The sequence below is a fragment of the Vulpes lagopus genome, chromosome 23, assembly GCF_018345385.1.
Source record: "Vulpes lagopus strain Blue_001 chromosome 23, ASM1834538v1, whole genome shotgun sequence".
Taxonomy (NCBI): Eukaryota; Metazoa; Chordata; class Mammalia; order Carnivora; family Canidae; genus Vulpes; species Vulpes lagopus.
In genome coordinates, this window is record NC_054846.1 from 21,685,016 (window position 1) to 21,710,919 (window position 25,904).

Below are 25,904 nucleotides of genomic sequence, written 5' to 3' on the forward strand. Positions count from 1 at the left end.
TCAGAATGAACTGTAGAAAAAAACATTCCATCCTACATATCTATGCATTCTACCACATTATAATGGTAAGACAGGTAAGCTTCAGAGTTGAAATGCAACCTATTTGATTTTTTAAATTAGGCCATAATCACTGGTTTTCCTGCAGTAACTTTTTAAAAAAAGCATGAGCATGCATGCTTTAAGGTGAAATTATGTTACCTTGCATATTTGGTGCTGCTGAAGAATCTGATGATGCAGCTTGGTAGGGCAAGTCTGTATTCAGCTGCAAAAGATAGCCCTCAACTGTAGGCACTTCATCCCATTTGACATGGAAAGAGTTGGTAGTGGCTTTGATCAGTTGTACTTGTGATGGTGCCGGTGGTTTCTCTAAAGAACAATATTGATATTAAACATTGGTGTTTCAAATGTATCAACAGTTTGCCTATATAGTTTGTGTGGGCCTGGGGCTTGGAAAATGTTAGCAATGAGTATTTCATCTGTTTACCAAGAGAGAGAAAATTTACTCAGATAAACATAGCTATCGTAGGTCAAATGAAAACAGTTTGGGGTTCTGATTCTATTTATTTATTTAATTCCTTATACAAATAGCTCTACAAACAAAACAATCTGGTTCCAAGCTATTTGAGTTATTAGAATCAGAAAGAAATGTTTAATCATAGCAGTGAGGGGGAGAAGGGAACCAAGTATTTTATAGTTAAAGCTACATTATTTTACCTTCTTTGTAAGTTTTTAATTTTATGAACCAATTTTCAGCCAATAGCATACATGTTAGAAACACTGTCAATGTTACCAAAGATAATTTGGACATGATATTTAGGAAAAACATAACTTCTTCAAGTTAGTACACTTTTTTTTTTGTATATTTTTTTATTGGAGTTCAATTTGTCAACATATAGCATAACACCCCATGCTCATCCCATCAAGTGCCCCCCTACACTCTTATCAAAACTTGTACTACCCCAAACAAATAATTACTTTGGTATTAAATATTACCAACATTTCCAAAATTCCAAAACAAATACCAATCATAGACTTATAGAACTGGGAAAAAGAAATTAACCTAAAATTATTTCTACAATATCCTTGTTGTCTTTTTGTTTACCTACCAACTCAGGGAACTCACAATTCCTAGAGGAGTACATTCCATCTTTAGACAGTTATATAAGAAAAGTAATTCTTCTAATGAGTTGATTATCTATAAGCTATAATGTAATTCTTATAGAACTAGTCTAATACCTATCTCTGTATCTTTTAGAGAAGGGGTCAGCAAACTGGCTAGCTTATGGGCTGTTTTTGTAAATAAAGTTTTATTGAAACACAGCTGTGCTCATTTGTTTATGTATTAGTTATGATTGCTTTCGTCTACAACAGCAGAATTGCATAGTTATAATGAAGACTATATGATCTAGAAAGTCAAAAATACTTACTACCTGGCTCTTTACAGAAAAAATTTGATGACTGTGTTTTAGAAGATAAGTAAACACAGTTCCTTCAACTATTCCCCATTTGGATTTCTCCATAATCCTATTCATAGTCCAGTTTATGTTTCTTAAAGTAAGACAGCCCATACAAGCAAACAAGAAGACAAGTCCAAGAGGTACACTACCCACATAACAGAATTTACATGAAGAGAAAATAGAGAAAACAGAAGGGTGCAAATCAATGCAATAAATTAAGAAAATTTCCAGAACTAAAGAACATGAGTTTCCAGATTGAAAGGACTCACTGAGTACTCAACACAATGGGTTAAAAATAGATGCACAAGGCACATCACCATGAAATTTAAGAATAGTGGGAGCAAAAAAAAAAAAAAAAAAATCCTGAAAGCTATCAAGGGTGAGAGGGAAGATCACATTTAAAAGGAACAAAAATTAGAAGTGGTTTGGGTTTCTTTTCTTTTTTTTTTTTTTTAAGATTTTATTTATTTATTTATTCATGAGAGAGAGAGAGAGAGAGAGAGAGGCAGAGGGAGAAGCAGACTCCATGCAGGGAGCCTGATGCGGGACTTGATCCCGGGACTCCAGGATCACGCCCTCCAGGATCACGCCCTGAGCCAATGGCAGGCGCTAAACAACTGAGCCACCCAGGGATCCCCGTGGTTTGGGTTTCTTAACAAAAAAATGGAAGCTTGAATACAGTTTAACAATGCTTTCAAAATCCTGAAGGGTAATGACTTCCAAAGTAGAATTCTATTTCTATGCAAATGGCCCAGTGTAAGAAAGATGGAACATATTTCCAGACAATGTGAAATCTCAAAATAAATTTATCACCTATGCACCCTTTTCCTGGGATGTGTTCCACAAGAAATGAAACAGTAAACTAAGGACGGGAAAAATATGGGATCCAGGAAACCGGGAATCCGGCACAGGTGAGAGGCAAAAGATATCGCCAGGAAGATGATGAAGGGAGACTCCAAGATGATAGCTGGGCTTGATTTGTGGAGGACAACCATCCCAGATTGGAGCAGGAGAAATTTCTTCAAGACGATGAAATCTGATAGAATATCTGATGCATCTAACCATAATGAGAGAAGATTTAAACAAATAACACAGTATGGATTGAATTAGTGGTAGATACATACAAGTCTATAATAAACAAAAGTGACAATTATTAATCTATGGTAAATAAAAAGTTATACAAAAAAAGTTTCACAAAATTCTACATGGCTCACCTGTGAACAGTGTTTATATGGTCATAAGGTAAACAATGAATACTCATCTAACAAAATTATGGTATAACCATATTGAGAGAATGGGGGTAGGAGAGGTGTATAGGAGAGAGGTGTATAGGAGAGAGGTGTATAGGAGAGAGGTGGGTGTCCTGGGGTTTGTATCACAGGTACCTTTTTTTTTACAACCACAGCTCACATGAGGGTGAAAAGAAGGGGGAAAGAAGAGATAAATCCTTAATTTCCATAGTAAAAAGTGAACATTTTATGCCTAAACTGAAAAAAATCAAGATAACAATATATGCATGTTATATGGAAAGACGGAAGTAAATACCAAAATAATTGTTTAATGGAGTTGAAAGTAGATGCTTGTGAAGCAAGGAAAATGAGAGGAAGGTGGGAGCAAAGGACTGCTATTTTTCAAAAAAAGCCTTATGGAATTAATCACTCTCTTAAATGTTATCAAATATACAAAGATTAAATAAAGTGGGAAAAAAAGCAAGATGAAGAGCCTTCATTTCTCCAATCCCCCAAATTAATGTTAATTTACCGAGAAGCAAAATCTAAATTTTGACATTATAATTGTGGCCATGATTACTTTTAGATAGATATTCATTTCTAAAGAAAAGGTTTATAGGAAAACTGGCCAGTCTATAATTTTTAACCTTCTAAAAGTTACAGATCCCTTAGACAATCTGCTGAAAGTGATGTATTCTCTGCCAAGAAAAATTTATACACACACATTTTTCTTTCAATCTCAGAGACTGAAGTTTATCCTCAGACTTCAGGAAATAACTCTCAATTTCAAAGATGCATCAGTAAGGTGGATTTTCTAGATTTCTTTCCTGCTTGCTAGTATGCGCTTCTTCCATTGAAGATATTTTAGTCTCTAACTTAGTTGTTCCATTTATTACTTTTTAAATTAATTTTAAAATTAAACTGTTTTTACATTACCAAAGCAATACATGCTCCTGTAGGAAATACAGATTAAAGAAAAACCTTTCAGAAAATGTTTAATCTCACCTTTTATTTTTTTATTATTATTTTTTTAATCTCACCTTTTAGATAAAACTTTGGTACACAATGTATCCTTCCAGATTTTTCTGTTTATACCCTTAAAAAAAAACCTGGACTCATAAGTATGTTTTATAATCTTCTCTTCTCATGTAACAATGCACATTACACCTCCAGATTTGATTTCTCTACTGGTCTCCAGATTTCTTTATTTATTGACTATGTTTTTGATCTCCTTATTTCAAAATTAGTATAGTCTAAATGGAACTCTTTTCTCCACAAACTGGTTTTCTCCTCAGTCTTCCCCATCTCAGTAAATGGAAATACCACCAAATTACTCAAGCTAAAAACTTCATCCTCCATTCTTCTCTTTGTACCATATGTCACACCCAATTCATCAGTCGGTTCTTTCAAGAACTCCAAAACATATTCTGAATTTATCCACTTCTACCCATCTCCACTGGCACTGCTGTAGTCTAAGACTTCTCTGGCTCCTGTGAAAGTCTCCTAACTGGTCTCCCTGTGTGCACTCTTGCCCACCTTCAATTTATTTTCCACACAACTGCAGTGGCCATTCCAAAATGTACATCAGATCACAACACATGTCTCCTTCAAACTAATAAATAAACTATCTTTGTACTTCATAACCTAAACTCTACCACAATGTTCAAGGCCTTACATGATCTGTCCTGTGGTCACTTCTCTAACCTCCATTCCTATGTTCTCCTTTTTCAATCAGCTCAAATCTGTTCCCAAATGTGCCATATATTCCTAACGCAGGGCCCTGTACTTGCTGTTGACTCTTCCTACAGTGTTTCTCTCCCAGCTTTCTCCATGGATAGCGTCTTCTCTCCATTTGGATTATAACCCAAATGCCATCTCATATATACCTACTCTGAAGTTAACCTCATTTCTCCATTCCAGTACTTCCCATCACTATCTCACTGTTCTATCTTACTATCTTCCCATGCTTACCAGAAACGGAACTTATTTTATTAATTTGTCTGATTAGTGTCTGTCATCCTGCTGCCCATATTCTAAGAATATACATTCTTAACATCAGGGACATTATCAGTCTCTCATTGCTGTAGCATTTCACATCTCAGCATGTAAAACAATTTAGAACAATTCCTGATAGGTGTCAATCAGTAAATATTTCTTGAAAAATGGATAAGTTCTGTATTTAAAATTCTTTCATGTTCTAATACTTTTACAGAAATCCCTTTTAACAGGGAGCTCATTGGTTGAGGATCTGACTCTTGATTTTGGCTGTGGTTGTGATCACAACCCTATCTTGGGGCTCAACCACTCAGCCAGGAGTCTGCTTCAGATTCTCTCTCTCCCTCTCTCTACCCCACCCCATGCTCTCTCATGCTTTTTAAAAATAAATAAATAAATCCTTTAAAGAAAGATTTTATTTATTTATTTAGAGAGAGAGAATGCATGAGAGGGGTGAGGGGCAGAGGGAGAAGCAGACTCCCCACTGAGCAGGGAGTCTGTTGCAGGGCTTGATCCTGGGACTCTGGGATTATGACCCAAGCAGAAGGCAGACTCCTAACCAACTGAGCTATCCAGGCACCCCTAACTAAATCTTTCTTAAAAATCTTTTTATTTTGGAGTACTTTTAGATTTACAGAAAAAAAATACAGAGTTCCCATATACTCTTTAGTTTCCTCTAATGTTAACACATTTGTCAAAATTAAGAAATTAACACTGGAGTAATACTATTAACTACAGACTACTCATATTTCACCAGTTTTCTAATTAATGTGGGGTTTTTTTGGTTCCAATCCAATCTAGGGTACCACCCTGCATTTAGTCATTATGTCTCCTTCGTCTCCTCTGATTTGTGACTATTTCTCACTCTCCTTATGTTTCATCACTTTTAAATTTTTGGAAAGTACGGTTCACATACTCTGTAGAATGTCTAGGATGTTCCTCAATTTGGGTGTGTTGGTATGTTCTCACAGTGAGAGTAAGGTTATGGGTTTTGGGGTAACACAGAAGTGAAGTTTCTTCTCACATGATATTAGAGGCAGGGGTAAATGATTCAACGTGACTATCACCAGTTTTATTAATACTGACTACTCGATCAAGCTGGTATTTTCCAGGTCTTTCCACTGTTAAGTTACTATACCCTTTTCATGTTCTGTGCTTTGGAAAAGAGTCACTAAATCCTGTCCTTTACACTCAAGGACAGGAAAATTAAGAAACTCTCCTGGAGTGGGAAGTATCTACATATAATATTTCTTCCATTCATTTTTAATTATGGAAGAGAGACGCAGTAGCATTTACACTAAATCTCAAGAGACATGTAGTGCTCAAGTATTTATTTACCTGAAGGAAAAATTATTATTTATTGAATACTCTTACCTACCAGTATCAAGATACCAAAGATCCTTGCAGCAAACTTGACTATTCAGTGCTTTTTTGTAGCCATCTCTTCCACTCCAAAAATACAATCGAGTGCCAATTGCAACAGCACAGTGTCCAGCTCTTGGTCTTGGTCTTGAATTTTTTTTATCTTCCTGAGAATCTGATACCAGGGTGGTCCACTCTGCTGTATCTATAAGATAGAAATATCCATGACTACTCTATTGTTCTTAAAAAATAAAGTAACAAAAATGATTTTATTAATATATTTCAGTAAGTAACTCTTAAAATACTCACCAAGATTTAGGTAAGAAAATGAACTAGTACATCTCCACTCACAATCATGAGGTGAAGTCTCAATATTCTCCCCCTTATGTGGAACCCATCCACCAAAAATGTACATCCTGAACAACAAAAAGAGAGAACATAAAGTGGTTGACTTTTTTACTAAAGCTTTAATTTTTTTAAGATTTAAAATACTAACAATAGACTTAAATTTCTTATTTGTTGACTCAAAGCTTCAGGACTACTCACTTATTATGATCAAGATAATGGGAATAAGATAATGAATAAAGAGGTCTCCTCTGAAAAGTTTACAATTTCATGAAGCAATACAGAATCAAATTATTTCTCTCCAGCAAGTTAAAATGGGGAATATTTCACTTATTTTGAAAATCATTATGTATAATATACTCAGTGTACCTCAGTCAGAAAGACAGTCAAATGATCTATGACACCTAAAATCAAATTTGGAGTTGTATGCATACAGTACCCAAAGAGGATTAAGTCTCTTATAACTTTGGTCACTGATATCACTCAAATAAAATACTTAAACTATGTCCCTCAGGGCCCTAAGGGTTCTTGAGACATGCCTAATGGCTGCTAAAGGAGAAAGGTTCATCAGGTAGAGCTTAGGGCCCATGTGACCTTATGCCAACAAGAGAAGATCTATTTTCTTTCTATTTAACATATTAGAGTTCCAATGGAAAAACTACATTTTATAAGGGTTCTGATATTCTAAAACTGTATATTAAAAAAAAAATAAAAAAAAATAAAAACTGTATCTTACTAAGATTTTTTTATGGCTATTTTTTTAAACAAAGTAGAGTATTCCTTTTTTTTTTCCCCCAAAGATGTATTTATTTGAGAAAGAAAGAGAAAGGGACCAAAAACATGGAGAGGGAGAAGCAGACTCCCTGCTAAGTGAGGAGGCCAATCCGAGGCTTGATTCCAGGACCCTGGGTTCATGACCTGAACTGAAGGCAGATACTTAACTGAATGAGCCACCCAGGCGCCCTATTCTTTTTTTGTTTTTATTTTATTTTATTTTTATTATTATTTTTTTTTATTTTTATTATTTTTTTAAAAAGATTTTATTTATTTATGACAGACAGAGAGAGAAGCAGGCTCCATACAGGGAGTCCGACGTGGGACTCGATCCCTGGTCTCCAGGATCCGGCCCCAGGGATGAAGGCGGAGCTAAACCGCTGAGCCACTGGGGCTACCCCTCTTTTTTTGTTTTTAAAGTTTTTTTTTTTTTTTAATTTATTCACGAGAGACAGAGAGAGAGAGAGAGAGAGAGAGAGAGAGAGAGGCAGAGACAGGCAGAGGGAGAAGCAGACTCCATACAGGGAGCCTGATGTGGGACTCAATTCTGAGTCTCCAGGATCAGGCCCTGGGCGGAAGGCAGTGCTAAACCGCTGAGCCACCCAGGCTGCCCAGGCACTCTATTCTTAAAAAAGAACTAATGAGGTTCTAGTTGTTTCCTAAAACATTACTTATAAGAAAAAGTCCCTACACAAGGAAAATATTTAATTAAATTCTATTTACACAATAATGCACAAATAGGGAACTTGTTGATGACAGTAATACCTTTATGGAGTGCTCATTATGTACCAGACACCATCTGAAGCATTTCATATGTATTAATCCATTTAATCTTCAAGACAACCTTGTGGAATAGGTTTTATTATTATCTATATTTTATATGTGAGGAAATTGAGGTGCAGACAGATTAAATTTCCTTGCCCCAGATCATATATGACAAGTACCAAAACTGGAGACTTGAATTCAGGCAATCTGGTTACAGAGTTTACATTCCAACCATAGCGACATCCCAAGTTCAATCATCAAGCATACATACTGAGTACACATCTGAATACAAATCAAGCGTTACCAAAAATAAATAAAATGAAACACTGAGTTTGGTGTGTCAAACCTGGCAATGGAGGACAGATCAGTGTCAGAACACCACTCTGCCTCACATTTACTACCTACTCTGAGCAAGGCACTGTAAGAAATATACAGAAATATAAGAGGCAGCAGGATAAGAAATTGGCACAGTAAATATTTTAGCTTCTATAGGCTTATAATTTTAGCTTTAGTAAACACAATAAAATATTATTAAATTCAATAATCTATTGCTAAGAAATTGGTAGCACTGCTCTTTGTATCTTTCTTGAGTTGGTTTAAAAAAAAAGTGGAAAACAAAAACCATACTTGTTTCCTATAACACTGGCTGTATGAAGGCTTCGTGGAAGTGGCACTGTCCCTTTAGTTTCTGGTTTTGACCAAGACATAGTTTCTAGAAGTAAAAATAAGTATATTAGCAATTTGGTTTAATAATAGCAATTTACCTCACCTTGAAGAATTTAAAAAAATAAAAAGGGACTTATCAAAAAGAAGCAAAAGTGTTTCAAAACCATTACATGAACTTCATCTTAAAATAAACATTTCCAGCTGACATAAATAGCCAATTATAGTAATCTATTTATATTTGAATGTTAGTATTTGTAAAGGAGAAGTGTGTTTAGGGTGCCACCAACTTTGAATTATAACCAGACTAGGGATTTTAACATTTTAAGTAAGAACATACTGTGTAGAAGGTAGTCAAAAGTGAGACACACCTACCCTCCACTCACTCACTTCTAGGATCTCTTTAAAAAAAGCTAGCCATGTTTTTTTTATGGACCAGCCATAATGTTATTAATGCTACATTTCCTGGAGACACAGTAACCATATAAATTTGATCATCCCCAAGAGGGACACTTTACAGAGTGATAATTGGTACTACTGAAAATTACACAGGACAATAAGCATAAATCAGAGCCATCTCAGGCAAACCATTACATATGGAGACCCTACTTATAAGGAGCACAGGAGAGTTACTGTCATAAGCCAAACATTCATTTGTTTAACTTCATTGATCAGCAACCATTTGCATCATATCTCTGTTGTTCCAGAGCTGGCCACAAGTGCCTTCTATAAATCTAAATGTAACTCAATAAACACTGCAATCAAAAATTTTTTTTCCATAGCAATTTTTGTATTTGCCTTTATCAATCATAAGCAATTCCTGAGCCTAAATCAAGGTAAGCTTACCTAAGTCAAGTTGCCATAGATCATCTAGGCGAGCACCACACATTCCACCAAAGACATACATTTTAGGACTTCCAGAATCTTTTTTGCAATATATGACAGCTGTGTGGGATTCTCTTGGAGAAGGCACAATCCCTTTAGTCACTGGAATGCTCCAACCCACAACACCAGAACCATGCTGCAGCTCCAACTCATAGAAATCATTCAAATATCTAGGATATCATGAAATAAATTAAAACATTAACATAATATATACCTTTTATATGATTTTTGTTTCTATTTATAAAGATCATATATGCTTATTGTGAAAAATTCATATAGTACAGAAAAGCATTGAGAGAGCAAAAACTCCTTTCCTCATTCATTCAACACATATTTATCAAACACTACTCTTCTGGGGTATCAGTAGTGAATAGAAGAAATTTTTAAAAACATTCCTGTCATCCTTTAACCAACACTCTTGTCTATTACAGCTGTGATAGTTTCAAAACATAGCTGCAAATTCTCTGACACTCTTCCCATCAGGAGGTAGGGTCTATGTGTCCATCCTCACTCTCCATTCTGGGCAAGCCTGTGACTGCTTCAACTAGAGTATGGTGAAATGACACTAGGTGACTTCCAAAGCTTGGTCACAGAAGGCAGCTTCACTCTAGACACTTGGTTTTGGGATCCTGAAGCACCACGTAAGTCCAACTCCCACAAAAACACCAAGTGGTGTTAATATGTGCAAGTGGAGTGGAAGTGTCCTAGGATGACAGCCCCAGTTCAGTTCAGCCTTCAGTCATCTCAGTGGAGGCACCAGATGTGGGAGTGACCATTAGGCCTTTACATCTTAGGCCTAGCCATCACTGCTGTGTCCTGTCTGAATGCTTAATGCAGAGTCTCCGAACATAATAAATTGTTGTCATTTTGCATCACTAACTTTTGGGGGAGTTGACTACATGGTACTAGATAACTAGGACAATCACTATTGGCAATAATTGCTAAATATCCTCTGACCTCTCTCCCTCTTTCGACATCCACACATATATAAGTGAGATATATTACAAATGTTCCTTTGTAACTTTTTTTCTTTTAAAACATTCACACTATAATGTAGCAAAGCTCTACGTAGCTTTTTTTTATTTTATTTTATTTATTTATTTATTTTTAAAGATTTTATTTATTTATTCTTGAGAGATAGAAGGAGAGACAGAGCCAAAGACACAGGCAGAGACAGAGCCAGAGACACAGGCAGAGGGAGAAGCAGGCTCCATGCACCGGGAGCCCGACGTGGGATTCGATCCCGGGTCTCCAGGATCGCGCCCTGGGCCAAAGGCAGGCGCCAAACCGCTGTGCCACCCAGGGATCCCTGTAGCTTTTTTTTTTAAACTCTAGAAACTGGCATTAAATTTTTCATCTGTGGGGCAGCCCCGGTGGTGCAGCGGTTTAGCGCCGCCTTCGGCCCAGGGTGTGATCCTGGAGACCCCAGATCGAGTCCCACATCAGGCTCCCTGCATCGAGCTTGCTTCTCCCTCTGCCTGTGTCTTTGTCTCTCTTTCTCTCTCCCTGTCTCATGAAAAATAAGTAAAATTTAAAATAAAAAAAATTTTTTTTTCATCTGTGACATGGATGTTTCCAATGTTTTGAGCAAAATAACTTTTACAGGAATATATTTCCTATCAATTTATTACTCAAATATGAGGGCAAAATTAAAACACTTTAGGACATATAAAGTTTAGGGGTCCCTGGGTGGCACAACTGGTTAAGTGTCTGACTCTCAATTTCAGCTCAGGTCACGATCTCTGGGTCATGGGATTGGGTCTGTGTTGGGCTCCCTGCTCAGCACCAAGTCTGCTTTAGACTCTCCCTCTCCTTCTGCCCCTCTCCCCCAAAATAAATAAAGAAATCTTAAAAAAAAAAAAAAAAACTCAGAATTTAGCCATAAAATTGTTTTGGGAGAAAATGATTTTTCTAGATATTATTCCAGAAAAATAAAAAGAAATCCAAGAAAGAACACACTGAAATAAGAGAAATTGTAGTACAAAGAAACCAGTAATTTGTAATATGCTTAAACTGATGCTTATAAGTATGGTTGTGAGGTCTAAATAATCATTTATAAAGACTGACCAAAAAATTAACTTCTTAGAGTTATTATAATCTGGAATAAGACTCAAGAATACAAGGAACAGGGATCCCTGGGTGGCGCAGCGGTTTGGCGCCTGCCTTTGGCCCAGGGCGCGATCCTGGAGACCCGGGATCGAATCCCACATCGGGCTTCCGGTGCATGGAGCCTGCTTCTCCCTCTGCCTGTGTCTCTGCCTCTCTCTCTCTCTCTCTGTATGACTATCATAAATAAATAAATAATAAAAAAAAAAAAAAAAAAAAGAATACAAGGAACATATGGGAAAAGGGGATAAGCAAAAGACAGTAAAGACTAATCTATTCTCAAAGATGACAAGATCTTTTCAGTTTAAATGTATGTGATAATTTCTGAGCAACTACTAAGGCAAGCACGGAATTAGCATGTTTAGCTTTCAAATCATTAGAAGAAAAAAACAGTAAATCAAGAAAAAGGAAAATGAAACATAACCAAAGCATAGTCTATGGAAAGCAGTTAATAAGATGGTTAGGGGAAAAATACTATAAAACAATGTCAAAAGAAAGACACTCTGTAAAAAAAAAATTGGTACATATCACAGAAAAAGGTAAAATTTTCTTAATGTAACAAGTTCCTACAAGATTACAAACAATCACACAACAGATAAATAAAAGGACATAAACTGACAGTTCACAGAATGAGAAATAAAAGTTGTATATAACACAAACAAACACAAATACATACACAAATATTCACCTCATTTTAATTTTTTAAAATCAGCAAATGCAGGAAAAGGCAGGGGGTTGGAGGTAGAGAAGCAACAACAAACAGAATAAATGGAAAACAAAAAACAAAGGTAAGAAAAAACACTTCTCTCAAGGGCAGGAAGTATATAAGGAAAACAAAATAAAAGAACCCTGAAACCAGCTATAACCAATTAACAGCAAGGATAATACAATACTATTTTAATACTATGCCACTGATGTGGCATAGACTGACACAGATCAGAAAGGATGCCAGCCAGTAAGCTATACTAGCTCATAGTGATCAATGGTTATTCCTATTTACAAAAGATAACTCTACAACAAAATCATACACACAGGTTGAAAAGTAGATATAGATGGTACAAACAGTAAATTCACAATCATATTAGGAGGTTTGAACATGTCATTCAGAAGCTGATACAATCCAGACTCACAAAATAAAAAAGCTTTGAATAATAATGTAAAACAGTGATTTAATAAAGAACCTTGTACTCAATCAATCAGGAACTTAAAATCTTTATGAACACCTATGGAGTAATCACAAAAACTGACATACACCACAAAAACAATCTCCAAAAAAGAGAAATCCAACAGGTCACATATTTTTTAATACAATATAATAAAACTACATATTAGCAACAATAACAAAACTTTCCCTTTGGAAAGTTTTACAAATTTATGTCAAATTACTTTTGGGTTAAAGAGTTAATGAAAAGTAGTAACAATAAGAGTATTATACACCTAAACCTATGGAATATGGCCAAAGCCATAAGCAGAGGAAAATTTGTAGCAATTAATAGAAAATAAAACAAAAAATATATGAATAGGCATTCAAATTACTAGAAATTAGAAAAAAGTTAGAAAAAAACATCAAAACTATTAAAAGTTTAAAAGAGGGGCACTTGGGTGGCTCGTCGCTTAAGTGTCTTCTTTTGGCTCAGGTCATGATCCCTGGGTCCTGGGATTGAACCTCCACCACATCCCACTCCCAACCAGGTCTAGCTCCCTGCTCAGCAAGGGAGTCTGCTTCTGTGCATCTTCCTTTGCCCCACTTGCCCCCTCAGGTGGGAGCTCTTGTGCTCACTCTCTCTCTCTCAAATAGAGAAATAAAATCTTAAAGAAAATTTTTAAAAGAAGTTATAAAAAAAATTAAAGAAATGGAATAAAGAAAAAAGTGAAAAATAAAAATAAATCACTAACAAAACTGAAAAATGGTTCTTTGAAAACACCAAACCACTTATGAGCCTGATTAGAGAAAAGACAAAACAAAATTTATAAATGAGAAAAGAGATTGTGACTACAGATAGAGATTTTAAAAATATACAGAAAACTGTCTTTTAATTTTTATCAATAAATATAAATATCTAAATAAAATGGGTGTTTTTCAAGGAAAACATAAATTACCAAATGACTCAAAAGAAAGTAGAAAATGTAAATAGATCAATAACTATAAGAGATATTGAAAAGGTAGTCAAAGATCATCTTCCTAAATTAGACCAATCTCAATTATGGGAAATTTCTACTAAATATTCAAGAAATTGTGTTATTTAAGCATAAGATAGAAGGCTTCCTGAAACCTCAGAACAGAGCCCTGTGTTCCTGAGAATAAGAGAATTCTGATACTCAAATCAGATTAGAATAGGACACCACTACCCTAAATAAAGTCAATATACGAAAAATCACTAGAGACTATAGAGAATATATAAATGTTAGCAAATGAATTCAGCAAAGTATGAAAATAACACTGTAATCTAACAAATTGGGGTTTAACTACAAATTTAAGATGGCTTATATTTCAAAACTTAATAATTCACACAACCAATGGACTAAAGAAAAGAAAAAGTAAGTTCATTTCCATGTCAGAAATGAATATGAACATCCGCCTTTGGTTAAAATGAGAGAGAAAAAAACTAATTAGAAAACTAGAAATCTTTTAAAACTTTCTTAATCTGATCAAAGGCAAATATTAGAAACCTATAGCAAACATCACAATTAATGACAGAAATGTAAATATATTAATAAAACAGAATAGAGTCTTGAACAAGAGTTGACATTTTTTTTTGTAAAAAGCCAGACAGTAAATATTTTACAGTATGCAAGTCACAACTACTCAACTTTCCTCTTTTAATATGAAAGCAGCCAGAAACAACATGTAAATGAATAGGAATGACTGTGTTCCAATAAGGCTTTATTAACAAAGACAGAGCATAGTTCATAACCCCTGGTCTAGAAAGCCTAGAAAAAGACCCATTTATATGAGGATTAAGATATGATAGAGATGGGACTTCAGTGAAGAAATAAATGGTTTATTTAATAAATGGTGGTAGAGAATTGGAAATCCATTAGGAAGAAAAAGTAAAAATCCTCATAATAGTCACAAAGATATATTCTAAATATATTAATATTTTAAACATAAAGACAAAGCTATGAATGCACTGAATAATTTTGGGGTAGAAGAATCTTCCTAAAGCACAAAGCAATTAAAGAAAAATACTGTCAAACCTGACAAAACAAAAATGAAAACACTTTTTAAAAAAGGCAAATAGAAGACTTGAAAAATTATGGATTATGGTGATGGATACACAACATAATGAACTGACTAAAATCACAGAATTGTATGTATAAAAAGGATGAATTTTATCATATAAAGTTTATGTTTTAACTATTCAAAAAGGAAAAATAAAGATATGAACAATTTCATAAAAGGAATTGCAAATGTCCGATAAGCATAATCAAGCTCATTATCAGTATTTATTAAGATTTTTATTTATTTATTTGTTTGTTTGTTTATTTATGAGAGCAAGCAAGAGTGTGCATGAACATGTATGGGGAGACGTAGTGGGAGAGGGAAAGGACAAGCAGACTCCGCACTGAGCCTGCAGCCCAACATGAGGCTGGATCTCATGCTCCTGAGATCATGACCTGAGCCAAAATCAAGAGCTGCACATTTAACTGACTGAGCCACCCAGTTGTCACACTCATTACTAGTTTTTAAAAAATAAAAATAAATCCACAAAAGGACACCCATGGTAAGTAGTGAATTAGAAAAGTCTTTCAGATTCTAAATCTCCAAAACTTGAGTGCCAAAATGACAATGTGATCAAAACACTATACAAAAAGAGGTAGTGATTAGTTCTGTTTGGAAAAAGGGGGAGAGGATTGTTTGAAAAAGTTTTTGCTTGTGTGAACTACCATAACAACTTCCTGTATGAAAAGTGGATATGATAGCCTTTATTTTATAGTGACATTTTTGTCACCAAATTCCCAGAGACATCTAATTTGAAAATAATCATTTGTTATTTTCATTATCATTTATGACAAGTAAAATACACTATGGCTCAATATATACAAATAGGTTGCTATAAACAATTATGTTGATATCATTTAATAAGATGATTTCTGATTAGAAAAGGCATAGTTATGAAAACACACATTCCAGGGACTAAGGAAAACACAACTGCTCACAAATTTGTTTATTGTTAGATTTAAATGCAAAAGGCTAAGTTTTATCTTTTTAATAACTGGTAGAAATTAAATTTTCTTAATCTAAGTCTTAAACATTTGGTTCGAAAAAGAATCAACATACCTGGGAACATTATTGTTTGAATCTTCACTTTCATTTGCCAGACCACCAAACAAATAGCATTTGTTACCATATAAAGAGAAGCTATGTCCAAGCCGAGGGCAAGGAGGTAAACCAGAAGAAGGGGGGTGGGGTTTCACTTTTTTCCATAACCAACGACTTGCCTAAAAAAAAGCACAATCAGATAAAATGAAGAAAGCATTCCTATATTGCCAATAGTATAACATCGTATCAATATATTTTAATCAAAATCCAATCAGAAGGCTCCAATAAGCTATTCTGGGGACAAATGAGAAGGAAACAGGTAACTTCTGGAACTAAAATAAACACTGCAATAGAAATTCAGTCTAGTCTTCCTGGGGCACCTGGGTGGCTCAGTTGGTTAAGCGGTTAAGTGGTTAGCGCTGGATTTCGGCTCATGTCATGATCTCAGGGACATGAGAGCGAGCCCAGCATTGCATTGAGCTCCACATTGGACCTGGAGTCTGTTCGAGATTCTCTCTCTTCCTCTCTCTGCCTCTCTGCCCCCCAATCCCACAAGAGAGAAAGAAAAGAGAAAGAAAGAAAAAAAGAAAGAAAGAAAGAGAGAAAGAAAGAAAGAATGAATGAATTCAGTCTAGTTTTTCATATTCACAGCTTTCCTCAACAGCAAACCTAAGCAAATAATAATAAACACTAATAGTTCCCAAATATTTACCACATGAAAAATTAAATATATACCACTTGAAGATTAAATGAAATTTATATACTCTTTTCTGAAACTAGGTAGTCCATAGATAATATATATTTCAACCTTTAAATAAGCATAAATAAAGATCATTTAATAAACCAAACTCCAAAACTTATGCTCTATGGAGGCTCTATTACCAAAACTATTTGCTTTTAAGTAGGTATAATTCACCTATATCTGTCGATTAGCAGCTCATGATAGCAGCCCTATGAACATATGCACAGCTGTCAGAGAGGGCTCTGAGTGTGGCTTAGTAGAATCACATTTATAAAGGATATGTGAAACTGTACCCCTTTTTTTGTATGTCTTGCCAGTAAAAAAAAAAATAGTGTTTATTAGTTTGAGGGTAACAAACTCTACAACGAAGGCAGAGGTTTTCAAAGTATGGTCTGGGGACCAGCAGCAACACATGGGAACTCGGTAGGAATGCCAGTGTTGAGGCCCCACACCAGACAATACCCATTCAGAAAAACTCTGGGGGGCAGGGCACAGGGATCTGTTTTCACAAGCCCTCCAATGCTTCTGCTGCTGCTAAAATTGAAGAACTAGGACACTAAGATACAAAAAATCTAAACCAGTAACATGTATAACTGATGCTAAGTAACATATCTTAATGTTACAACTGTTACACTGGGTAGGAGAAAAAGACTTACATTAGACACTTTGACTTTTTAGTGCAGTGGAAACATTTTCTTTGAAACTATAAAATGTGAAGCTCATACTATTTTAAATATGTTAATGAAATATTTTGCGATCTTTCAAAGAATTAGGAGCAATATTATTATTAAAGCCACAGATTGAAATAAATTTGAAATACACTTACCTGCAACTCATATAACTCATTGCTGTATCTTCCATATTCAACCATTCCCCCAAATACTAATATTCTGGTACCATCACAGACAAATCCATGGGCAGCGCAACCTGGAGGGATGTCTCCTCTAACAGCTGGTAGGAACCACTGATTTGTAACTAGTTGCCAAAATAAAATTAAAACCAATTATAATAAAGTCATCACAAACTATGACTATGTACTTTATATGTATCATCTGTATCAGTGATTATTGGAGATTGGAGATGATTTTTCCCCCAGGAGCAAACTAAAAATGTGTAGTTGTCTATCTGGAGGGAGGGGAGAGACGCTAGTGGGTAGAGACGAGAGATGGTGCCAAAGATCTTTTTTATTTTTTATTTTTTATTTTTAAAGACTTTATGTATTTATTGAGAGAGAGAGAGAGAGCAGAAGCAGGCTCCATGCGGGAAGCCCGATGTGGGACTCAATCCCTGGACTCCAGGATCAGGCCCTGGGCCAAAGGCGGGCTCTAACCTGATGAGCCATCCAGGGATCCCAAGATCTTACAATGTACAGTGCACGCTCTGATAACAATTCTCTGGTTACAAGTGGCAATAGTGCTGCTGTTGAACAATCCTGACCTATACAATTTAATTCTTACCAAAATCCTACTTGTTGAGTATAATCATCTCCATTTTACAAGTGAACATCTGTAAGTCTGGTAACTTTAGGGATCCCTGGGTGGGGCGCAGCGGTTTGGCGCCTGCCTTTGGCCCAGGGCGCGATCCTGGAGACCCGGGATCGAATCCCACGTCGGGCTCCCGGTGCACGGAGCCTGCTTCTCCCTCTGCCTGTGTCTCTGCCTCTCTCTCTCTCTCTCTCTCTCTCTCTCTGGATGACTATCATAAATAAATAAAAATTAAAAAAAAAAAAAGTTTAAGTCTGGTAACTTGAGCGCTGACCCTGGGCAACTGGCAGAGCAAAACTAAAACCAGGTCTAACTCATTCCAAAGCCAGGATTTTTACACTATACCGAATTGCCAAATAACTTTTAAACTATATATTAGAGTGCCAAGAGGAGGAGGAGATGGGGGGGAAAAAAATAAACTTTCTCCTACGGCACTATTTCGTTAACCTTTAAACGACCACTATGATTAAGCTATTTGGTCAAAGTCACTGATCATGACATAGACCCAAAACTCTGCAATCAGCCTTATACCGAGGAAACAGCTTCCTGTTGCTAGCTGGCCGGGTCACAAGCTGGGGAGCATGACATTCCACCCTCCTTTTATCCGGAGGCCTCGAAGGCACTAGTGACTGCAGCGGTGCTCAGGCGGACAGGCCCCTCCCGCGAGCGCCGCCCAGCTGAGCTTCAGCACACAAACCTATGCGGGGAGCAGGCGCCGGTCTCGCCAACCACTTCCCCGCCAGTTAGGAGGGTCAGCAGTGGAGGAAAAATCTTGGCTCCCACCTGCCAGATACGCTGTTGTATTTGGGGTGAAAGTACCAGGCCTCACCGGCCCCCAGCCACCCCCCCCCCCCAGCCCTGATTCATTTCCTCCAAAGGAAAGACCGCAGGCAAAGGCGACACAGGCCCAGAGCAGCTCGGGTTTGGAGCTGGTTTGGGTTTTTGACAGGGGAGGGATCCCGGCCCCCGGAGTGAGCGAGCCTTCGGGGAGAGGCCCAGGCGGGTGGAAACCGTCTCTCTCCCTCGCCTACGTCCGCCCGAGGGCCTGGGGGGGGGGGGTCCGGGGCCGCCCGCCTGAGGGCCGGCGCTCCCCGCTCTGGGCCCGGTTCCACCCCGCGGGCCCGGCGGAGACGGAGCTGCCACCCAGGACGCTGCGGAACCCCGGCCGCCCGGCTGAGCCGCAGTCCCCGCTGCCCGCCCGAAGAGGCAGTGACCCGGCGGTGACAGCTGTCAGGGCCTCGGCCGCCGCCTCGCCTCCCCTCCCCCTCCGCGGCTCCCACAGGCGGGGCCGTAGAGCGGCCGCCGCGCCTACCCGTGTTGTAGACGTGCAGCTCGTCCGCAATGCCCTCATTGCCCCCTCCAAAGATGATCATCAGTTCCCGGATGGCCACGGCCCGGTGTCCGTGCCGGGCGCGGGGGACCGGCCCCGTGAAGGAGGAAACCCGCCTCCAGTTGAGGAGGCTGGGAGCCGCCATTTTCCCAACCCCCGCCCCTCTGCCCACAATGCACCGCGCCCGCTCCGGCGCCGCGGCTCCCGGGGCGGGCGGGCGGGGACCCGCCTCCCGCTGTGCGCCGGGGACGAGGTCACGTGACCGCGGGCGCCGGGGCGCGGAGGAGGCGGGCGCGGAGCCGCGGGATGCCGGTAGGGTCGCCTCGCCCTCACCCCGGGGCGCGGGGTCCGGGCCGAGCGCCTTTGGCAACGGGCCTTCGGGTGTAAAGCCTCGACCAACCGAGTCTCCGCTCCCCACCCAGGGCCCCCCGGGTCGTGTTGCTGGAGAAGGTTCAGCGTTTTCCCTTACGGCCACTTTAACTGAGCACCGAGGATGTGCGGGCCAGTCAGCCCCGGAACAGCTACAGCGCCGCGGGGAGAACCGCTTCTTGTGGAGGTTCGGAGTACCGGGAGCGCGGGGAGGAGGCCGAGAGCCTGGGCCGCGGGCGCCGAGGACGCCGGCGAATGGAGGGGAGGGACGAGGAGGCAGGGCGGCAAAGGGGGCCCGGCGCCCGCGCCTCGGGACGCTCGGAGCTGACCCTGCTGCGGCACGTCAGACCCTGGACGCTGTGTTGGGAGTCGTGCCAGGAAGTTTAGCAACAGCCCGCCGCGAAAGGCGTTTTGTTTGTTTGTTTCTTTCTTTCAGCAGGCGGGAAGCTGTGGTTTGGTTGCTGGCGGACATCTGAGAGTCTTCCGTCGCCGAACGCTGCCCTCCTCGCCATGTGTATAAGTCGTGATAATCCCAACACTCCAGTGACGTGGATGCTGGTGTCTCCCCATCGTGCCCGGGGGAGTGAGGCACAGAGACGTAGACTAGTTCTCCCGTGGACACAGCAGAAGCAGATTGGGACCAGGAATCACACACAAGGCTCCTCTGCTCACAGTCATATATGTAATTCTGGTAGGGCTAACAGCTGCCTTATCATGTGGTCCTATAAAGACACTCGAAGAGAAACAATTCCAGAAGAAAAAAAAATTTTTGAAAGCAATTTAAATCTATCTCACACTCTTAAGAAGGTACGGGAGAGGAAATACACACAACATACAGCAAATTTCCTAAAATTCCTCATCTCTTATCATTTGCAATTTCTCTGCTATGGCTGTATCATCCCCTGTACCCTAGCTCCCTCAGCCATGAGCCTGCCTCTCCACCTCCTCATCCCTCTAAACTTTTCCTTTCAGAAGTGATTCTCTACCTTTTTAATTTTTATTTATATATATGTTTAGATTTATTTATTCATAAGAGACACAGAGAGAGGCAGAGACATAGGCAGAGGGAGAAGCAGGTTCCCTGCAGGGAACCAGATGCAGGACTAGATCCCAGGATCATGCCCTAAGCCAAAGGCAGATGCTCAACTACTGAGCCACCCAGGTGCCCAATTCTCACTGTTCTTTCAGCTGCTGCTTCTCAAGTTCATCCTGTCACTGATTACCCCAATTTTGCAATATGGTCAAAGAGAATTTTGGAAAAGAGAGGGAAGATGGCTGGAAACAAAGGAGTCTATGAATATTTATGTATTAATGTTTCTTTGTCACATACATAAATGTTTCCGTTAGAAAGGATGGATCCAGGGATTCCTGGGTGGCGCAGCGGTTTAGCGCCTGCCTTTGGCCCAGGGTGCGATCCTGGAGACCCGGGATCGAATCCCACATCGGGCTCCTGGTGCATGGAGCCTGCTTCTTCTCCCTCTCCCTCTGCCTGTGTCTCTGCCTCTCTCTCTGTGACTATCATAAATAAATAAATAAATAATAAATAAAAATAAAAAAAAAGAAACGATGGATCCAGGGACACCTGGGTGGCTCAGTGATTGAGCATCTGCCTTTGGCCCAGGGCGTGATTCTGGAGTCCCGGGTCCCACATCGGGCTCCCTGCAGGGAGCCTGCTTCTCCCTCTGCCTGTGTCTCTGCCTCTCTGTCTCTCATGAATAAGTAAATAAATTCTTTTAAAAAAAGAGGGGCGGAGGGCGATGCTATTTTACCACAGCAGCTTTGGCTTAATTCTGCTTAGTGAGGAATTTACTTATTTATGATAGGCACACAGTGAGAGAGAGAGAGAGGCAGAGACATAGGCAGAGGGAGAAGCAGGCTCCATACACCGGGAGCCTGACGTGGGACTCGATCCCGGGTCTCCAGGATTGCGCCCTGGGCCAAAGGCAGGCGCTAAACTGCTGTGCCACCCAGGGATCCCCCTTAGTGAGGAATTTAGAATAGGTCTCTGATTCTCAATCTTTGAAACTCTAGGAATGGAAGTTACCACCTAGGAGGAGAATGTAGAAAGAGAAGAGTGAGGCAGAAGAGCACCCTGAAGAACCCAACACTTAAGAGGTAAAAACAGAAGGAGGCACTAATGAAAGAAACAGAGAATGAGGAGCCAGAGAGGTTGAAAGGGAAGCAGGTGAGATTAAGAAGCCACAGGTGAAAGGAATTTCACAGAAGTGGAAGTGGTTATCAAAGTAAAAGCCAGGCAGACCAGGTGGCTCAGCGGTTTAGCGCAGCCTTCAGCCCAGGGTGTGATCCTGGAGACCTGGGATCCGGTCCCACGTCCGGCTCCCTGTATGGAGCCTGCTTCTCCCTCTGCCTGTGTCTCTGCCTCTCTCTCTGTGCCTCTCAGGAGTAAATAAATAAATCTTTTTAAAAAATTTCCTCTTTCCAACTCATGGTCTGAGATGGCTGCTTCAGCTCTAGCTATTGCATCTACATTCCAGCCAACAGGAAAGAGTAAGGGAAAAGAATGTTCCCTTCTCCAGAACACATTCTGGAATTATATATATTATTTCTGTTTACATCCCATTAGCCAGAAGTTAGTCACAAGGCCACAGTTAGTTGAAGAAAGTCTGGGACAGGGCATCTGGGTGGCTCAGTGGTTGAGCATCTGCCTTCGGCTCAGGGCATGATCCTGGGGTCCCAGGATTGAGTCCCACATTGGGTTCCCCGCAGGGAGCCTACTTCTCCGTCTGCCTGTGTCTCTGCCTCTCTTTCTCTGTCTCTCAGGAATAAATAAATAAAATCTTTAAAAAAGAAAGAAAGTATGGGACATGTTTTTATTTAGAATGGCCATGTCCCCAGCTAATGTTCAAGTTTCTGCTACAGAGAAAGGAGAACAGACATTGGGGTTCATCTTCAGGAGGGTGGCTACAGAAGTCTGGGAAAGTAGTTGTGTTTGTTTGTTTTCAGCCTCAATAAGGAGGGAAGGGAGAATAAGGTTGGAAATGAGAGTTACTTGAGCTAAACAACGAGGCCTACCTGGAGGAGAATTCACACTTGATGGAGCAAGATCCTGAAGGATCAAGAAAAGGTGGATTCAGAAGTACACATAGATTTACATATGCATACTAGCCAATAGGATCCAACAACACATTAAGAAAATTATTCACCAAAAACAAAACAAAACAAAACAAAACAAAAAAAAAAAAAAAAAGAAAATTATTCACCATGACCAAGTAGGATTTATCCCTGGGACACAAGGCTGGTTCAACACTCGTAAAACCATCAATGTGATTCATCATATCAGCAAGAGAAAAACCAAGAACCATATGATCCTCTCATTAGATGCAGAGAAAGCATTTGACAAAATACAGCATCCATTCCTGATCAAAACACTTCAGAGTGTTGGGATAGAGGAAACTTTCTTCGACATCTTAAAAGCCATCTACGAAAAGCCCACAGCAAATATCATTCTCAATGGGGAAGGACTGGGAGCCTTTCCCCTAAGATCAGGAACAAGACAGGGATGTCCACTTTCACCACTGCTATTCAACATAGTACTGGAAGTCCTCGCCTCAGCAATCAGACAACAAAAAGACATTAAAGACATTCAAATTGGCAAGGAAGAAAAACTCTCCCTCTTCGCCGATGACATGATACTCTACATAGAAAACCCAAAAGCCTCCACCCCAAGATTGCTAGAACTCATACAGCAATTTGGTAGCGTGGCAGGATACAAAATCTATGCCCAGAAATCAATGGCATTTCTATACACTAACAATGAGACTGAAGAAAGAGAAATTAAGGAGTCAATCCCATTTACAATTGCACCCAAAAGCATAAGATACCTAGGAATAAACCTAACCAAAGAGGTAAAGGATCTATACCCTAAAAACTATAGAACACTTCTGAAAGAAATTGAGGAAGACACAAAGAGATGGAAAAATATTCCATGCTCATGGATTTGCAGAATTAATATTGTGAAAATGTCAATGTTACTCAGGGCAATTTACACGTTTAATGCAATCCCTATCAAAATACCATGGACTTTCTTCAGAGAGTTAGAACAAATTATTTTAAGATTTGTATGGAATCAGTAAAGACCCCGAATAGCCAGGGGAATTTTAAAAAAGAAAACCATAGCTTGGGGCATGACAATGCCAGATTTCAGGTTGTACTACAAAGCTGTGGTCATCAAGACAGTGTGGTACTGGCACGAAAACAGACACAGAGATCAATGGAACAAAATAGAGAACCCAGAAGGGGACCCTGAACTTTATGGTCAACTAATATTCAATAAAGGAGGAAAGACTATCCATTGGAAGAAAGACAGTCTCTTCAATAAATGGTGTTGGGAAAATTGGACATCCACATGCAGAAGAATGAAACTGGACCACTCTCTTTCACCATACACAAAGATAAACTCAAAATGGATGAGAGATCTAAATGTGAGACAAGATTCCATCAAAATCATAGAGGAGAACACAGGCAACACCCTCTTTGAACTTGGCCACATAACTTCTTGCAAGATACATCCACAAAGGCAAAAGAAACAAAAGCAAAAATGAACTATTGGGACTTCATCAAGATAAGAAGCTTTTGCACAGCAAAGGATACAGTCAACAAAACTAAAAGACAACCTACAGAATGGGAGAAGATATTTGCAAATGACATATCAGATAAAGGGCTAGTTTCCAAGATGTATAAAGAACTTATTAAACTCAACACCAAAGAAACAAACAATCCAATCATGAAATGGGCAAAAGATATGAAGAGAAATCTCACAGAGGAAGACATGGACATGGCCAACATGCACATGAGAAAATGCTCTGCATCACTTGCCATCAGGGAAATACAAATCAAATCACCTCAATCACACAATCACACAAATACAAATCAAAACCACCTCCCTCGTCACCCATTCCTCCCCATTCCCCCGCCCTCCTCCCCTTCCACCACCCCTAGTTTGTTTCCCAGAGTTAGGAGTCTTTATGTTCTGTCTCCCTTCCTGATATTTCCCACACATTTCTTCTCCCTTCCTTTATATTCCCTTTCACTATTATTTATATTCTCCAAATGAATGAGAATATACACTGTTTGTCCTTCTCCGATTCAGTGGATGAATAAAGGACCACATGGCTAGTAAATGGCTACATCCACTGAATTCTAAATCCCATGATCTTAATTCCTGCTATGTGGCAAGTCCAGATACATGATGGGTGTTTGATATGGGAGAGCAGGAGTGAAGGAGAAAAAGTAGCGTGGGATGAAGGGACCTTCTCTAAGGGAATCTTGAAAGGCTAGAGCAGCACCATCCACTACAGCTTTCTGTTTTCCACATACACTTACACAATAGAAATAATTATGTAATCTAGAATCTATAGCACAGAAATATATTAACCCTTGTGCATATGTAAATCTTTTTTTAATAAATTAATTTTTATTGGTGTTCAATTTACCAACATACAGAATAACACCCAGTGCTCATCCCGTCAATGCCCCCCTCAGTGCCTGTCACCCATTCACCCCCACCCCCCACCCTCCTCCCCTTCCACCACCCCTAGTTCATTTCCCAGAGTTAGGAGTCTTTATGTTCTGTCTCCCTTTCTGATATTTCCCACACATTTCTTCTCCCTTCCCTTATATTTCCTTTCACTATTATTTATATTCCCCAAATGAATGAGAATATACACTGTCCTTCTCCAATTGATTTACTTCACTCAGCATAATACCCTCCAGTTCCATCCATGTTGAAGCAAATGGTGGGTATTTGTCGTTTCTAATGGCTGAGGAATATTCCATTGTATACATAGACCACAGCTTCTTTATCCATTCATCTTTCGATGGACACCGAGGCTCCTTCCACAGTTTGGCTATTGTATTTTTTTTTTTAAGATTTTATTTATTTGAGAGAGAGAGAGTAAGGGGAGGGGCAGAGGGAGAGAACCTCTAAGCAAACTCCCCCACTTAAGCTCAGATCTTGGAGCCTGGTGTGGGGCTCCATCCCATAGCCCATGAGATCAAAACTTGAACCAAAACCAAGAGTCAAACACCCAACTGACTGAGCCATGCAGGCGCACCAGTAGTGTAGTTCTGTAAAATGACCATATAAGTTGCAAAGGGATCTTAAATCTCAATGG

At 39.3% G+C, this 25,904-nt stretch overlaps 1 protein-coding gene and 1 long non-coding RNA gene across 2 annotated transcripts in view; one reads left to right on the forward strand and one right to left on the reverse strand.

Moving 5' to 3' along the window:
• Positions 1 to 19,559, reverse strand: part of HCFC2 (host cell factor C2) — a 34,901-nt gene extending 15,342 nt beyond the window's left edge. Inside the window, exons 1-8 of the mRNA XM_041738579.1 lie at positions 19,384 to 19,559; positions 17,414 to 17,562; positions 15,864 to 16,024; positions 9,437 to 9,645; positions 8,555 to 8,639; positions 6,353 to 6,459; positions 6,060 to 6,248; positions 199 to 366 (exon numbers count right to left, since the gene is read on the reverse strand). Of these exons, the coding sequence (XP_041594513.1) occupies positions 199 to 366; positions 6,060 to 6,248; positions 6,353 to 6,459; positions 8,555 to 8,639; positions 9,437 to 9,645; positions 15,864 to 16,024; positions 17,414 to 17,562; positions 19,384 to 19,546 (1,231 nt within the window). The 5' untranslated portion in view covers positions 19,547 to 19,559. The remainder of the gene's footprint in view (positions 1 to 198; positions 367 to 6,059; positions 6,249 to 6,352; positions 6,460 to 8,554; positions 8,640 to 9,436; positions 9,646 to 15,863; positions 16,025 to 17,413; positions 17,563 to 19,383) is intronic.
• Positions 19,560 to 19,603: 44 nt separating this feature from the next.
• LOC121481277 lies at positions 19,604 to 20,744 on the forward strand. Its single transcript, XR_005985250.1, has 2 exons — positions 19,604 to 19,957; positions 20,207 to 20,744. It is a non-coding gene; the product is annotated as an uncharacterized LOC121481277 (long non-coding RNA).
• The last annotated feature ends 5,160 nt before the right edge of the window (positions 20,745 to 25,904 follow it).